The sequence below is a fragment of the Lethenteron reissneri genome, chromosome 13, assembly GCF_015708825.2.
Source record: "Lethenteron reissneri isolate LAM-NWPU_2019-01 chromosome 13, ASM1570882v1, whole genome shotgun sequence".
Classification (NCBI taxonomy): Eukaryota; Metazoa; Chordata; class Hyperoartia; order Petromyzontiformes; family Petromyzontidae; genus Lethenteron; species Lethenteron reissneri.
Genome location: NC_083791.1, coordinates 4952781 through 4970505, shown reverse-complemented (window position 1 = coordinate 4970505; position 17725 = coordinate 4952781). Strand labels below are relative to the sequence as shown.

At 47.3% G+C, this 17725-nt stretch overlaps 1 protein-coding gene across 2 annotated transcripts in view; it reads left to right on the top strand.

Annotated features, from left to right (window-relative positions):
* BCL9L (BCL9 like) overlaps positions 1–16911 on the top strand; it is a 172267-nt gene extending 155356 nt beyond the window's left edge. Inside the window, exons 14-16 of one of the 2 annotated variants that reach the window (XM_061550892.1) lie at positions 1596–1874; positions 8047–8139; positions 11720–16911. In XM_061550892.1, the coding sequence (XP_061406876.1) occupies positions 1596–1874; positions 8047–8139; positions 11720–12738 (1391 nt within the window). In that variant the 3' untranslated portion in view covers positions 12739–16911. The remainder of the gene's footprint in view (positions 1–1595; positions 1875–8046; positions 8140–11719) is intronic. The other variant, XM_061550894.1, reaches the window with a different exon arrangement.
* Positions 16912–17725: the final 814 nt, after the last annotated feature.

Genomic DNA, 17725 nt, shown 5'->3' with positions numbered 1-17725 from the left:
TCGAACACATTGGCCCATTTGGCGCAAAATGACGTCCTGGCTTGCTCGATTCTACGATACAACGCAATTGGATTCAGTTTAACACGTAGGCTTTCGCGACCAATATTATTCATAATCAACGTTTTTGGGTTTAGATCGCGTTATTTGTAAATGTGTCTTGGCCGTGCCGGGTGGTGGAGGGTTACGACACATTTATAAATAACGCGATCTAACCCAAAAAACGTTGATTACGAGCAATTGGATTCATATTTTCAGGGGGTTTAAATTCAACCGTATCTCAAGACGCCAAACACAATGGCAGGGTGTGCATCGCGGGCAAACAGCGTGCATATGCGTAATGAATTTTATTCTCTTGGATAATCGACTGTCAGTGTTGGGCAGAGAAGAGGAAGGTCTTCCCTCTCAGCATTATGTTGTACAGCTTACGTAGAGGCATTTGTAGATGCTGTATAAACTCACGTGGTGTTCCAACACTGTTGGAATCTATATCATCCGCTGTAGACTCTCTGGGAATAAACTGGCAAGGGAGCCTGTTACACTCTTAGCTTGTTTTTCCACACCTCACAGATTGTTCGGCCGATCTCAGCAGTTGTGATTTAGGAAATCCAAATGAGATGTTCTCTTGAGCTTAGAGTGGCAGGGGTATTGAAGGTCAGTGCTAACCTCCTGTTTACTTTGCTTTGACCCTCGTTCACCCGTTTGGCTGTTATTGGAAAATGTGTTTTGAATATATATTGTGCTTTTCACATATCCAGCACTTTTGGCCGGCCATCGAACAAAGGCGGTCACTTGCATCGCACGCTTTGAGATACGCTTCTGAGGCCGTCTGGAACGCTTGGCTACATACGGTGTGAAAGAAGCTCAAGATACATGCATACGTACATAGAATTGAACTCCAAGTGTTCCGTTCATGCGACGTGTGAATGGGAGTGGTAGACCCACTTCACTGTGTGGCTGTTTTCCCATGGAAATCCCCTTCCCGGATGTGTTGGGAGATGACCTGATGGTTCAAGGGGCTTCATGGCTGCCACCCAACTCGAATAGAATACCGGTAACAACAACCAGTAATGAACATCAAGTTTTGCTCCATTGAACGCTCAAAAAGCCATGAAATACGAGTTGGTTTTCCATTTAAACGTGGCTTTGTACCAGCTCTTAGGGCTGAACACATTTAACGAAGACTTATCCCTTTGAACAAATATCTGTAAAAATGTAGATATATTGTAGATACAACAGACAACGTTGCAGCAATGGTCCTTCACCAGCACAACTGTGAAGGTGGCGAATCATCCCCCCCCCCCCCCCCGTCCAGGTGACTTTGAGTGGTGTCACATAACAAGGTCACGTGACAAGGTCACGTAACAAGGTCACGTAACAAGGTCACGTAACAAGGTCACGTGACAAGGTCGTGCTTGCGCTGAACTCACCGAGCCCACCCCGCTGGGCGAAGGACTCGCCGACATCTGTGAAGAAGAGCTTTATAGCTCATCGGATTCCTCCAGTTTAAATACATATTTTGACTCTGACAATGCGGACACGTTTGTCCCTCTCGTCGCGTTTGCCTCCCCACTCCCCTCTCCTGTGTATCCCCACAGGATCCGCCTTGGCTGACGCCATGATGGCCGCCCGCCACCCCCAGTCTCTACCCCCCACTCGCCTGGGCCCCCCTCTGCACCACGGCCAGCCACCCACCGGGGCCAGCGGCCTGCACTCGCCGCATCCCCCACGCATCCCCATGGGGGGCGCTTTCCCCGGTCCCGGGGGGCCCGGACCTGGGGGACTGCCCTTTCCCAGCGAGGGCATGCCCGGTCCTCCGCCAGGCCCCAGCCTTTCCCCAGACATGATGGGCAGCAAGCACATGGGGCCGTCCACTGGTAAGAGACTGGGGGGATGGCGGTGGTGGTGGTGGGGGCACTTAGAGAGTGGGGGCAGCACTTTTTCATCGGTCTCTTTCCCGAGGCTAAACATATTAACCTTTTCCCCTTCCGATGATGTACGTGGACCAAAACAATTACGATGATGTATGTGTATGTCATCATATTTTTTGTCCGATTCTGTACTGATGATTTACGTGTACATATATGTTATTGGACCGGAACCCGGGGAAAAAATTAAATAACTTCATTGGTACCGAGGCTCCCCAACAACGCCATGCGGGAGGGCGCATGGCACAATTTGGCGCCAGCTATTGTAGAGTGCGGTCGTGTCGCTACAGTTCTCTGCTGTCAGGACAATGTCTTTAAAAACGGCAGCGCTACACCTCTCTAAATAAAATTAGCTCCGAGGCGCTTGCGTGTTCCGAGATTCGGCGGTGAACGGGACACCCACCATGTAACTTGCAGATGTCTCAGAACGGGAAAGGGTGAAAGGAAGACACAGCCCAAGAAACATGTTAATCAGGCCTAACGCTGCCCATGAGGCTCAGGAAGTAGAAACCGTTCTAGGGTTTGCTGCCTGCCTGAGGCTTTCTGGGAAACGTCCCACAAGGCACTTAGGCTGCTGATGGACTAAAGCGTGGTTCATTAATCCGTGAAGAGAAGTACGACTCTTGGAATGTCAATGAGTTTACGTGAAATTGTGCGCACCGTACACACACGTGTTGAAGTCACGAGGCACACGAGGGATCGTGAGTTTCACAGTGATCAATGAAGTATATCTTCAAGCAGTGATGGGACGCATCTTAGATGCTGGCGTCAAATGCAAATTAACCCTACAAGATGTTTTGCTGTGCACGTCATCAGCCTGGTGATTCCCGCTGCTGGACAAAGGCCTCTTCCATTTTCTTCTATTCCTTCCTAGCCATAGACTTTCATAGAGACCCGTAGACTCGCACAGAGGCCCATAGACTCAGACAGGGACCCATAGATTTACACAGAGGCCGATTTACTCGCACGGAGACCCATAGGCTTGCACAGAGACGCATGTACACACAGATACCGATAGACTCACACTGAGACCCATAGACCCGCACAGAGACCCACAGACTTATCTGATTGGTTATTGTCAGTATAACTTATCACGAACGGGTGAAGGGCTGTCCCATCTTCTTCCATTATCTCTCCCTGCTCGTGTCCGTTTGTGGCCTCAGAACTCATTGAGTGTAATCTCGCCACGATTGACGTTGGAATCTCACAATTGTGTGCGGGTCTTGTGCCGAGAAACTAAGTATGGCAGAGAGCAGGCGAATAACAGCTGTACTTTCGCCTGGAAAAAAAGTCGTTCGTGGGTTTCATCCTGAATCTGATGCCTGTATATTTGGAATTTCCATGTTCTCCCTGTAGATTTTTCTCCGGATCCTCCAGTTTTCCCCGCCACATGTAGAATCAACATGCGTTTAGAGTATTTGGCTGCTGGAAATTTCCACAAGATATGCCACTTCCCTGAGATATCATTTGTGGCCGGGTCGCTTCGGAAAAAGAGCTATTTCGCTCAGTCAGGCCTTACCTGGTAAAAAAAATAGTTTAGTTTCACATTGGTCCAGTAGTTCAGGAGGATAAGCTCTGGGCCAAGCACTGGGTTTCACACGATTCTTAGGCACTGACGAGCCAGTGGCTCGTTGTGGCCTGTTTACAACGCATATATGAGATACGTTCCCTAGCCATAGACTTGCATAGCGGTGGGGAATGGCAGCAGATAATCCGAACAGCTTTCAATACAGAACCATAGCCATGGTCACGTGCTCTGGGTGCTATATGCGTAGATGTACTTCAGCCACTCACCTGCTCTTATTGCTGCGTAATCATAATCATCATCAGCCATGGTCAATCGACTGCTGGATGAAGGCCTCCCACAACTGCCACCACCGCTCACGGTCCTGCAATATAATAACCCGACTGCCACGTGCACACGAACTGATTCCTTCGCTCCGTCTGTCCGGTGCACGTGCTCTGAGATGCGATCTACGCCTTGGCTGACTACGGAATGATTCTGATTATGATGAGAGCGAAGCTCCTCTTATCCCCGGTGATGTGCGTGGCTGCTATTGCCACAGTGGCGAGATGTTAACTACCTCGCCTGCTATACAGGAGGTCGTGGGTTCGATCCCGGCCCTGACCCCTGTAAATTTCGAGTTTTCATGTTCTCCCCGTGGTCACGTGGATCTTTCGCCGGGTCCTCCAGTTTTCCCCTCCACATTTCTAATTGACAAGCGTTGAGAGTATTTGGCTGCTAGATATTTCCACGTGATAAGCCACTTCGTTGATCTGTCATTTGTGGCCAGGTCACTTCTAAAAAAGAGCTATACAGCTCAGTGGGGCCTTACCCAGGTAAATACAACATAGTTTAGTTGTCCACTTTCGTCTATGGAAATGACCCCTGTTATGCGTGGATAAATGTGGATAAATAAGAATAATTTTACATCACTTTAGGAGTCACTCATCTCATCGGTGGACAGCTGCGGATAATAGAATGAATTTCTGCGCTCCTAGGAGACCAATTCCGACGGCTTCTTATCAGTGGAAAAGGACGGATTTCCAGAGGAAGCGATGGGCACGTTGCAGGATTTCCCGTCGATCCATTTGGAGGCATGTATGAAGGAAGGATGACATGGTTTAGAATGCATCGCGTCGTATACAAACCACTTGCACTTAAAGTTGCTTTGCGGCAGTTTGCTCCCGTCGCTGATTATTTTCGTCAGTTCAATGTTGGTGCCTATGTCCTGGGTAAAAGGCGCGGAGTGCAATTCAGACACCCGTTGTCCTGTGTTCATAGTGGATCAAATATTTGTTTTATTACAATTGCTCGTGTTACATGGTTTAGAATGCATCGCGTCGTATACAAACCACTTGCACTTAAAGTTGCTTTGCGGCAGTTTGCTCCCGTCGCTGATTATTTTCGTCAGTTCAATGTTGGTGCCTATGTCCTGGGTAAAAGGCGCGGAGTGCAATTCAGACACCCGTTGTCCTGTGTTCATAGTGGATCAAATATTTGTTTTATTACAATTGCTCGTGTTACATGGTTTAGAATGCATCGCGTCGTATACAAACCACTTGCACTTAAAGTTGCTTTGCGGCAGTTTGCTCCCGTCGCTGATTATTTTCGTCAGTTCAATGTTGGTGCCTATGTCCTGGGTAAAAGGCGCGGAGTGCAATTCAGACACCCGTTGTCCTGTGTTCATAGTGGATCAAATATTTGTTTTATTACAATTGCTCGTGTTACATGGTTTAGAATGCATCGCGTCGTATACAAACCACTTGCACTTAAAGTTGCTTTGCGGCAGTTTGCTCCCGTCGCTGATTATTTTCGTCAGTTCAATGTTGGTGCCTATGTCCTGGGTAAAAGGCGCGGAGTGCAATTCAGACACCCGTTGTCCTGTGTTCATAGTGGATCAAATATTTGTTTTATTACAATTGCTCGTGTTACATGGTTTAGAATGCATCGCGTCGTATACAAACCACTTGCACTTAAAGTTGCTTTGCGGCAGTTTGCTCCCGTCGCTGATTATTTTCGTCAGTTCAATGTTGGTGCCTATGTCCTGGGTAAAAGGCGCGGAGTGCAATTCAGACACCCGTTGTCCTGTGTTCATAGTGGATCAAATATTTGTTTTATTACAATTGCTCGTGTTACTGAGTGTGACGTGAACAGCGCCGTGTGACCAACAACTGGTAACTTAATCCAGTGAGCATTGTGGAAAGGATTAGAACTAACCTTTTATAGAGCCAGCCCTATCCTTTCAAAAGCACCGACGCAAACGAACGTTAAGTGCTGGAACGACACGATGGATAGTTTTGCCTTTTGGTTGTTGTTTAGATCACAGTTGTACATCATAGGCCCCAAAAAAAGCCCCAAAACGCCAAGCAGCCAGCAACAAATGGCACTATTAAAATCGTGAGAGGTAACAGTTATTTGCGTATTTTAAATTGAGTGAGGGACATGAGACCTTGGGGGAAAAAAGAGACTGTGGGGAGCGAATTCCGAAGTGGAGCAGTGCGATGGAAGAAGCAGAAAGAGAGGTGAGGAAACCTGCAGTGTGGTGAGTGGGTGGGTGGGTGGGTGAGTGAGTGGGTGGGTGGGTGGGTGAGTGAGTGGGTGGGTGGGTGGGTGAGTGAGTGGGTGGGTGGGTGGGTGAATGGGTGAGTGGGTGGGTGGGTGAGTGAGTGGGTGGGTGAGTGAGTGAGTGGGTGGGTGAGTGGGCGGGTGGGTGAGTGGGTGGGTGGGTGGGTGAGTATTTTGACCTCGTGGGAAGCTGTAGTGTAGTGGTTAATCCACTGCGCTACGAACCCGGCGACCTGAGTTCGATGCCCGCTCATGTCTAACACCACTGGCTTATCATCTGAACTGGTCCTGGGCCTCTCCTATGTCGACTCGGCCTCAAATGAGTACCTGTTGCAGTATGTAAATATCGCCACTGGGGAAACAAAGACGGCCGGGCGTGGTGCTGGCAACCCATGCCCTCGTGTGCCGTTCCGGCTATCATAGGTGCTTGCTAACAGCACTTGCCCCAGCAGCCTGCTAAGGCTATAGGGGGGGATCTTTGTCTTTGTTGTGACCTAGAGTATGGTGGTTGAACACGGTGTGGTGGAACAGCCAGTGACTGGTTGACCCCGAGGCCTCAACACGTGTGGAGGAATCAACGAGAAAAGTTCACGGGAAAAGTAACCGTGGTGGTAGCGATAGAGGAGTGATCAGGTGACTCTACCACGGTGAGTGCTGGCTCACCAATCAACCTGGCAGCTGTCCGTTATTCACAGCTGCAGATTTATTCATCACAGTTCACTGTGCAGTTGATTGGCCTTCCTCTCTTGTGAACGGCGATTGCCGTACGTATGTTGAGCTTCCTTTCCACCGTTTGTAGCCAACCTTGCTAATCGGAGGTGCGGGGGGTGCGGAGACTGCAAACTAAACTCAGCAGTTCTGACACAACGCTGCGTGGTGGCGCGCGAAGACGTGAACATCTGCGTGGCAAAGGCCGTGCGGAGTGCTGCTCAACCGTTGCCCATTACACAGCGCCCGGCCTGACTGAAGCCAGGCTGCACCTCTCAGAGATAATGAGGCCACGTGTCAAGGACTTCGGTCACGTGGAAGGAAGTCGCCGGAACGAGGTTAATTAGAAGGAAAGAATCTCGCGAGAGATTGCGGATGACGCGCGAGGCGGTAAACGCGGCGGTATTTAGAACATCTACGGCGGTTTGGACGGATTCAGCGTGCTGCTCGTGTGAGAGATGTCCTGACGTCAGATCCACCCCCCCACTTCCCCACCTGCGATACCCCTCCCTAACCCAACAGCTTGTGCGGTGTTTCTGGCAATGACATTCCTTTAGCAGAGCGTCGTCATGTGGTAATATAAATGTTGCAAGGGGAAAAAAAGGAGCGAGGAATAACTGGGAATTTATATTCCTGGTTCTTTCGGTAAAGTCACGTAGAAGGGAAACAATACAATTAAAATATAAAACAATAAAATTCTCACGACATTTCAAAATAAAAATTTAACTGGGAAGTTGTTAAATTTCCATTTAAAGCTTTCGTGACTGCAGGGATTCATATTCTTGGATCTTTCGGTAAAGTCACGTAGAACGTTCTACGTGACTTTACCGAACGATCCAAGAATATGGGAAGTCGTTGTTTTAATCTCGACGCTTTATTTAGTTGACTCCCCTTTATTCGGGAGAGCGGTAATCCGCTGCTGTGTGATGTGCTTTGTAATCTGCGGAATGAACGATGACCTGGATTTTTAAATTTGAGCACTTTCTGTTAAATGTGGTTTCAAACTTGTTCTTTTTTTAAAGTCTCGCTATGAAATATGCGATTGTACATTTTGAGTTAGTGGTGCGCCTCAGGCTGTGGGTCATTTGTGTTTGGCAACTCATTACAATTGCAATTTTCAAATAACGATGCAATGGAGTTAAGTGGCTGGGATGGCTCTGTTGGCTGACGCCAGCTCTGGGAGATTAAGTCCATGAGATCTTGGGCTTTAACCTTCGTTTACCATTCCCAGTAAAAGTAAAACAATATATATAACAACGTGCATACATGTCTTGAGTTTGATGGCAGTTCAATTTACCAGTCGATTGCAATGTTATTCTGAATTAATATTTGTGCTTCATTCAGTCATAAGCTGCTCATCTTCATCATCAGCCATGGTCAATCTACTGCTGGATGAAGGTCACCCCAAGCCGCCGCCAACTTTCACGATCCTGCGATGTAATAATACACCTAGCGCCCGCACACGAGCCGCTCTCTCGTCTCTCCCGTCTCCTCGGCGGACGAGCATCTCGGACGCGTTCCGTCACATTGTGACCGGCGGTCGTCGTCCCTTGTGGCCTTGACGCGTCCTGCCTGCTCTGGCGGTGCAAAACAAATCATCTCGGGGAACACAACAAGGGGAATCTTAAACTTGGGGAGAAATTTACATTTTTCAGAAATTGCATTTCACAGAGCAGGACCTTCACTGAGGGAGGTGTCTCCTGTTGTGATTTTTACGTTTCATTCTGAAGATGTTTGCAAACTTGTGGCTGAAAATAAGAGTTTAAAGATTTAGTTTTAAAATCTATATGAGATGCACCAATGGAATAAGACGGTGTGGGAATTCCTGTGCTGTCTGGGCCTTGGGCTGATTTTGATCAGAATGCTCTTTTCTACTATTTTAAGAGGTCTGACATCTAACGTCCAGAAGCACAGTTGATGGGTAAACACATTAACCTGTACTTTGTTATAATACTCGGTCGTGTTTGTTTGCCAACCTTAATCTGTGCATGCAATGGAGCCACTAGATTGCAGCATTGCTATAAGGTGCTGCAAAGACTGTGGTTATGTTGATGTCATACAGAGCATTATGAAAGGATGGCTGTTGCAAAAGCTCCAGAGCAATTACTGCTGAATGTCAAATTTGCGTAGTTGTGGTGGCGATTTCTATGTTAGGATCACAGAATAAAACGTCGCCGTTTTAATCTCACTGTTGATGAAAGCCATTCCGCTTTATATTGGATTAACATTTACATTCGCGACATTTATTGTATTTCAGATGGACTTTGTGCCTTGTGCATTTCACTATAAAACTCAGAACGGGAAAATTACAGTATTCAAAAAGAGCCAAAACACGGGTATAATTACCGCAATTTAAATGTACCACTTGCAAGTGAGGCAGCTATTTTTTCCTCCAAAGTAATTGAAATCTTAATTACAAATGGAGACAATGGAATAGCAATTGTCAGGCCAACCTTTAAAATATAATTGATGCCTTCTGTGGGTTTATGCTTTTAAATGGCAGTCTAATGTGTCCCCCCCCCCCCATGAAACAATGTCGTGCCGCCCCATTCCCCTTGATTACCGCACACGTGGCTTGCCTTGCCACCAGCCCAAGAGGATGGGGTGCCGCCGTGGCGAGATGTTAACTCCCGCGCCTGGTATACAGGAGGTCGTGGGTTCCATCCTGACCCCGACGCCTGCTGTATATTTTGAGTTTGCACGCTCTCCCCGTGGTCGCGTTGATTTCTCTCCGGGTCCTGTGGTTTTTTTCCCCCTCCACGTTTAGAATGGACGTGCGTTTAGTGTGTTTTGGCTGCTTGAGATTTCCACACCATAAGTCACTTGGTTGAGCTGTCATTTGTGGCCAGGTCGCTTCTGAAAAAGCGCTGTACAGATTGGTTTAGGTAGAATAAATTGACGTCGCATCAAACGAGTGGCTTCATTTACCCGAGTCTTAAAACACAAACGAGTCTCAATTAAATCTTCACTTAAAGCTTTCGTGACTGCAGGAATTCATATTCTTTGGGTCTTTCGGTAAAGTCACGTAGATAGAACAATACAATTATACAAATATAAATTAAAATATAGTGAATAAAATATAATCACATTTTTGTTTATTCCATTTATTTTCATTTTTATTATTTTATTCTATCTATGTGACTTTACCAAAATACCCCAAAAATATGAGTCTCAATTAACTCCTTGCCTCTGGTGTGTCGCAGTTGACCCAAAACTCGGGTAAGAATTACATGTAAAAATGTTTAATTTAATAGTCATTTAGCCTGTAACAATTTCGAGCAGTGGTCCACTTAATTACAGTGTCAATGAAACACAATGCCGTGCACACACTTGGCTGTTGAGTGCTGTTATCGTGAAGCCATGAAATTGCAATGCAGTTAATTTACCTGCACTTTCACTTGGCCAGGTGCTGGTGTTCAGCACTCGGCCAGAAAATAGGATGGGCACATCCTAGGCTCTGGCATCTACCTCTCATTAAAGCAACATGTGTTAAAAATGTGACGCATATACACACATAAATATGAAGTTAATACGTGCACAGATAATATTATTGTTCTAGAAATTAACGGAGCCGCTTTGCTGTCATGGAAATGTACCATGAGATGTGATGCCAAAGGTTTTTTTGTTTTTTTGGCATCATTAAATTCAGGGCCACATTTGGTCGATTGAGAACATTGTCAGTGTTTGCCGATGGAAGATGCAACCAAATTAATCCTGAGAGTTCGTTAAGCTTGTCGATGTGTACCTCGGCCGTCGGTCCCTAGCGCTAGGTGGTGACATCGTCCTACTGGTAATGCATTTGCCGCTTGCTACCAAGGTTTGCGGTTCAAGCCCAGGGCCTGCCCTCGTTAATACCGCCGGTGTCATTCACCTTAAAAGATTGGACGTTGATGCTCCCGTGACGTTCGCGAAGAGTAGGCCATTTGTGCCCATGTCATCATGGTCTACATTTTGCCAAATATTTATACATTAGAGTACTCACTAATGGCCTCATTAGGAAAAACCACGGAGCGGTATTGCCAGCCGCTGCTGAATTCACCTTGTGGCACACAGGGATAGCTGCCACTGGGGGGGGGTGGCTTCCTGGGCTAGACTGCCAAAGAGCGCCTCCAAATGCATTGTGTGGGGAGGCGCTGTGAAACTGCCAAGTGGTGATGATCTGACAACAGTAGGGAAGTGTTGTGAACCAGGGGGAAGAAAAATAATAATCGTTATTTCAATATCGATTTAAAGCTTTCGTGACTGCAGGGATTCATCTTCATGGTTCTTTCGGTAAAGTCACGTAGAAGGGAAGTAATAAAATAATAAAAATTAAACATAATAAAATACAATTCTCACGACGTTTCGGCCACAACGCAAGCAGCCGTCGTCAGGTGAAGAACAGGTCTGTCGGAAAGACAGCGTCGGAAAGACAGCTTGGTGGTGTTCATTCAGACGCTGTCTTTCCGACAGACCTGTTCTTCACCTGAGGACGGCTGCTTGCGTTGTGGCCGAAACGTCGTGAGAATTGTATTTTACAATGTTAAATTTTTATTATTTTATTATTTCTCTTTTACGTGACTTTACCGAAAGAACCAAGAAGATATAATTTCAATAGTTTATTCGTTCAGCTTATAAGTAAGATAATGTGACGATGGCCATTGTGATAATTAAAAAATATAATATATATTGTATTGTCTTGACAATTATGATTGCATTAGCGCAATTACAACGACAGCCGGTGTTGATTGACGTGGTTTATTGATCACCCTATGTGTTTGTGGTGATACCTGATCACTGTAGCGCATCAATGAATATAACAGGGGTAGCAATGCATTGTGCATATATTGTATTTGGATTTTTTTAACTTCTATGGGTGGTGTATTTCCTCTGGTAAATATCAAAGAAATCCACATTTTTAGGGTCTCAAGGTGGAAGAGAGGGTGAGGAGTGGGGGGCGAGGGGGGGGTGCATGCCCCCCACTTGCCATCCCCGTAGAACCCGTACGATTACAGCTCTCTGTGCGTATGTTCGACAGACGGGGGATTCAGCCCAGTGCTGCCTGGCATCTCCACCGTGCTCAGCGACCCCGACCTCCAGGACGTGATTCGTCCGGGCGCTTCGGGAATCCCGGAGTTCGACCTCTCCCGCATCATCCCTTCTGAGAAGCCCAGCCAGACCCTGCAGTACTTCCCTTCGGAATCCATGAAGCAACAGCAGCAGCAGCAGCAGGCCTCCTCACAGCAGCAGCAGCAGCAGCAACAGCAGCAACAGGGAGGAGGTTCCATCCCACCGACATCCGAGGGATTTTCTCTGCAGCACCAACCGTCGGTATTTGCCCAGGGCCAGCCAAACCCGGCGGGTTTCCCGGGCATGGTGCCGTCCGGAGCGGGCAGCGGCGGTGGTCCGGGCGAGCCGGGCATGCTGCGGCCGTCCATGAGCGTGCCCAACCTCTCGGGGAGGGGCGGCGGAGGCGGTCCCGTCAGGGGACAGCCCCCGCCGCCGTCGCCGCACGGGCTGCTGCACCCGAGCCAGATGCCCCCGCAGATGCACCACCACCACCACCACCACCCACCGCAGCAGCAGCAGCACGGAGTGCTGGGGGCACCGCAGCAGCAGCAGCAGCAGCACGGTGTGGTGGAACGGCTGCCTCTGCACCACCACCACCATCACCACCATCAGCACCAGCATCAGCAGCAGCACCATCACCACCACCACCACCCCGGCGTGCACCAGCACCACGGCGGTCCTATGATGGGGCCACCGCAGCAAGCGCAGCAGCAGCAGCACCACCACCACTTGCTGCCCATGATGATGGGACCTCCGCCAGGCAAGCAGAGGAGCCGGTCGGCGTCGGGAGAGGTGGTGCTGTTCGGGCCGCACGACGCGCTGCAGCCGATGGCGCCGATGCAGGGCCTCATGGCGCCGCCGCTGTCGGGGCAGCCGCACGGAGCTATGATGCTGCAGGCGGCGCAGTTCCGGCAGAGGAGCATGTCCGTGGACATGCCCATGGGCTTCAACAACGGGCCGGGCCACCCAGGAAACATGCCCATCTGAACTGCGTGCGTGCACACTGCAAGACGGATGGCAGCGGAAATAGCAGGGGGAGGAGGTGAAATGAGGAAATAAAATAGAAGGGAGGGAGAGAGAGAGAGAAAAAGCCAAGCGATAAATATTCAAGATTCGTGTTGGCGTCTCCTCGTGTTTACTTCAAAGGTCGTGTGTAATAGGCATTCGGTATCGTGTGGCTTGGCGCGCACGTACTCTTGGTGTATGCGCGTGTTTATACATTTGAGGTTGTATGTGGGAAGAACACTCAAGTACTTTTCGAGGGAAATCTTTATCCTCGTTGAACCGCTCCCGCGCAGGGCAGCCCTGGGCACCTTGAAGGCAGCAGCGGCCACCGTCATCGTCGGCGTCTTCGAGATCGTCGCCGCTTATTTTGTTGTTGTTGTTTTGATGATTTTCGTAGAAGACTCTTTGAAGAAGAATGCTTATTTTACGAGCGAGCGGGAGTGGTGTCGAGATCTTTCCCTCATTACAATTTACAAGAGATCGATTTTTTTCACCCTCTCTGCGTGGGGGGACGAGTTTTTGTGCACTTGGCGCGAAAGTACGCCCCGCTCTGCTTCGTGACCGCGGTGAATTTTCCGGTGTGCAGTTGCCAAGATGAACATTTTTAAAATGACATAACTTTTTTTCAAACAGTTATACCGCATTCACACCGAGAGTACTTTTTGACACTTAATTTGAGCGTAAACTGAAATGTGGATTAAAGGGAAACTTTTTTTTTGCCGTGTGGTTTTTTTTGCGTTTCATTATTTTTTTTTTCTCCCGAATGTTTTGCTGTAAATATGTTTCTCTGTTTGCAGGGGAAGCCAGGTAATGCACGGTGAACAAAAGTCTTTTTTTTAATTGTTGAACCACACGTAAGTACTTGTCCGAACCTCGTGCAAATGAATCGTCGTGTGTGTGTGTGCGTAGTGTGCCTGTGCTCATTAACGGTGAATCGTATTGCATTTTTAAGCACACGACTCATTCCACGCGTTGGATGTAACCGTGTCGACACGAGGGCCAATTTAATAATCACGACGACGACGACGACCTGTAAGAATTATTACGTGATGTTAAAACAGTTGTTGCAGTCCACAGTGCTGTTTCGTGTTGAAATGCACTTGAGAACTTGGGTTTACTTTTGAACGTTTGGCCTATAAGTTATTGCAAAGTCACTTCCTCTGCTCGCACGCTTTGCGTTGCTTAAGGTTGTGAAGGTGAAAAAGGGAAGCACAAAACATTGAATCGAGCGGCCGTGATATGTGCGCTAAATCATTGCCCTCCACCTCCTCCTCTGCATCTCGAGGCTCGTGTTTTGTTTTCTGTTTTACGGGCTCGTCTAATTATGATGCGATCTCGATACAAAGTTTAGTTAATGCAATGTTTTTTTTTTCTCGCTATTGAACATCATCGCATCTGGTGTGGTGTTTTAGCCTATGTTTGTGTGAGGATTATTACGGACGCCCGGCTGCTAACGTTACAAGATTAAGCAAAATACATTAGATGCAAGTACACCCGTTATTAAGAGCTTCGTGTTTTGATCTTCCAATTTTTCTGCTGTTTTTCCGTGAGCTCTCTCAATTGAAGCTTTCACAAGCATGTACTAAAACGGATATACTATAATAATATAACTTGTTCGGAATGTGTACACACTTTTCAATTGGGGTCAAGGAGATGTTGGGGATTTTTGTTTTGTTTGAAACGCGATTTGCAGATGGAAAGGTTGCGTGTATTATAATTTCAACGATTGCTCATTTGCGTCTGGATTAACCGATGCAGAAATGTCGTCGCCCCGGTATCGTGGTCATCGTAATTTGTAAATTGAGTTTGTGGCTTTTTGTTATTGTTTTTATACATTACTCGTATTGTAACAAATAATTGCACAGAATTCCTCTCCGTTTGTTTTTAAGCCATGGATGTGTTTATATTTAAGTGTGGTTAATTGCAGTCAAAATTAATGTTATTTACAAGGGTTTTGCTACCTCTGTCGTTGCTGGCTGGCTGTTGTGATGTTTGGGGGGGGGGGGGCGTTGCCAAACGGGCACTTTTTTAAACTTAGGGCAAAAAATAACGCCAGCAAAGCTTTATTCGTGTTGCTTAACAGTAAAACTTTCTATATTCTTAACCCCGTTTTGTCAGGTGTGACTTAAAACGGGGAATTATCCCTTTCAACAAATAACTTCCAAACAGTTTACCATCATTTGTTAAGTAGCGTATTCACTCGTCATTAATGTTCGAAACACCTTTAGGGCAGTGACTGCAAAAAAGAAACATCTTTACAAACTTAAAATAACACGATTTAGAATTTGCTTCGGCTGGGTTATGATGTTTATTTGCTGCATGAGTTTGTGTTTGTATGTTTGTGGTCTGCCCTCTTGCATTTAGTTGTTCCTTTCCCAACAAGTGACATTGTTTCCTTGGTTGTTGTGCGAGCATAGGGGGGGAGACACACGACCCCACTGTGGCTGATGAGATGATCCAGGGTGCGAAATGCGTCCCAGGTGCCACACAATGACCCCCACGTCTTGCATTTCTTGCAGCCCCTGAGGTGCAAGGATTCCCGTTCAACATTCATCACCACCGACGTTGAAACGTCACGTTCACGTCTGGAAATGTGACGCGCATCGGGCACCTGATGTTATTTTACAAAATTCACAAATTGACAAAAAAAAATTAACTATACAAACGGGCACTTTTTGTTGGTAAACTTACATAATAAATTATTTCATCTGTATGTCAGGATTACGAATCTGGAACGTGTACGCAGCACATTGAAATGCATCGGCATTTCCGATTCTGTCCTAACCCCGCACCTCCGATCAGCACGCTTGGCTACGTACGGCGCGAAAGAAGTTCAACGTACATGCAGCGATGTGTGTTTGTACTTCTGTTCGGGTCAAATGGGAACCACCTCGGTATGCTCCAGGATTGTTTCCATCCAAGTCGGTCTCTGACAGCATCTGGCTCCAGCCGCTACTGCAGTTACGGACAATGTACTTACTACAACTGGACATGCAAACTCAATCTTAACCTTGTGAACGTTGCTTCGTCAGTGCGGCAGATGGAGACTCCAAACAACTGGTAGAGATAACCCAACATGAAACATGATGAATACGACGATTGCTACTGGTGAAAATGTTGGTGCGTGTTTGAAGGTTTGGTCACATTGTCAAAATCTAAAAACAAATAGTTTGAAGAGCGCGTTGTTACCTTGTGCGTTCTTTTTAACCAAGGACTTAATTTTCGACTCGATCAATTCCGGAATGCTGCTAGGCCGACTTGGAGGAGATGCTTTTGACGTAAGGCACTTCCACTCGAGTACAGGGTATGCCTGTTCATAATTCTGAGTTCTACCCTATAATCCTATGATACTATGGACAGGTGTGTAGGGTTGTAGGGTACAATCAGGACAAATGAAAGTGAGATGGATGTGGCGTGCCAAAATAATTCCCGGAACAGTGTTCGAGACCATTCCAGCTGAAATTAAGCACTGATTAAACTCTCGCTACAAATACCATTTTGAGCAATGCAAGCTTCCAAAAAAGTACTGAGCTGAACATGTTATTATTACGGAATGGACACGCATGATATCTGTTGCGTACAATGAAGTTGTAAGATTTACCATTTGGCGTGACGCAATGCTTTGTCATCTGAAAAGGTTAATGTGTGATATTAAGGTTCTTCCAAGCCCTTTCATGGAATGTTGTCGCTGATAAAAAAAATGTGGTGTTACTGTTCGGAATTAATGACCCAAATGTTCTGTAAACAAAGCGTTCTGTTTAATTACATAACTAAATTGTTGACTTCCTGCAGATCTTAATTGGTTGGCACTTATGTAGGAAACTAATGACAACTTGGTTATATTATTCACTTCATCGAAGCTGTTTATTAATGGAGTATACACTTTTTTAAAAATAATTTCAATCAATACCCCTTAGGATTTCTGTTCGATGTTTTCGATATTTTAAAGTATGGCGCTTAATATAGATAGGTGTGTAACAAATTGCATCTACACGTTCTCTATGCGCTGTACACAAGTGGCTGTATGTAACATTGTATATTATTATGCCATTAGGTGTCCTAGAAAGACTATGTGTATATAGTGGTTATCCTTTCCGATGTTTGTGGGAGAAGGGTCTGTTTGCAGATCATTTTTCATTAATTAAACTTGACGACAATCAAGCAGTGACAGCACTCGTGTTTATACTGGTAGGAACCTCCTGGTTACACCAGCCCACAGGGGATTATTGTGTCCGTCCGTCCGGCGTACAGGGAGGGGCTGGGTGGGGAAGGGCTGGGTAGGGAGGGGCTGGGTGGGGAGGGGCTGGGTGGGGGAGGGGCTGGGTAGGGAGGGGCTGGGTGGGGCTGGGTGGGGAGGGGCTGGGTAGGGAGGGGCTGGGTGGGGGAGGGTGGGGAGGTGGAGGGTGGGGAGGGGCTGGGTTGGGAGGGGCTGGGTGGGGAGGGTGGGGCTGGGAGGGGTGGGGCTGGGTGGGGGTGGGAGGGGTGGGGCTGGGTGGGGAGGGGCTGGTCACCCCGTGGTGCCCTTATAAAACTCAACGTTTAACCTACTCACGCCGGCTTGTGCCCGCCCTCACAATTGGGCATATTTGCGGAATACACCACGCCGCCGTTGACCCTGGCCATTGACCGAGCAACCCAACGTTCCTACCAGCTCCCTCCGCAGGAATGTGTTTTGTTCTAAAAAAAATGTAGTTCGTTTTTGTTTAGCTTTAGATGTGTTGGAATTACCGCATAGCAATATTTATTTTCTCCCTATTAGAACCAAGCAGGTCGATGGCTTTGATGATGGAGTATTAGTCTCTAACACAACACGTGCCCACCGACATTACCTTCTCATGCAACTGCTGGTGGGAAGACGACCACAATGGACAGCACTGAAGAGCTCCTCTCGAAGAGGAGATTGTTTTTTTTGCCTACTCCTCCACGCTTGCCAGACGTCTTGGAAGAGGTGGGAGTTCCAACACTTTAC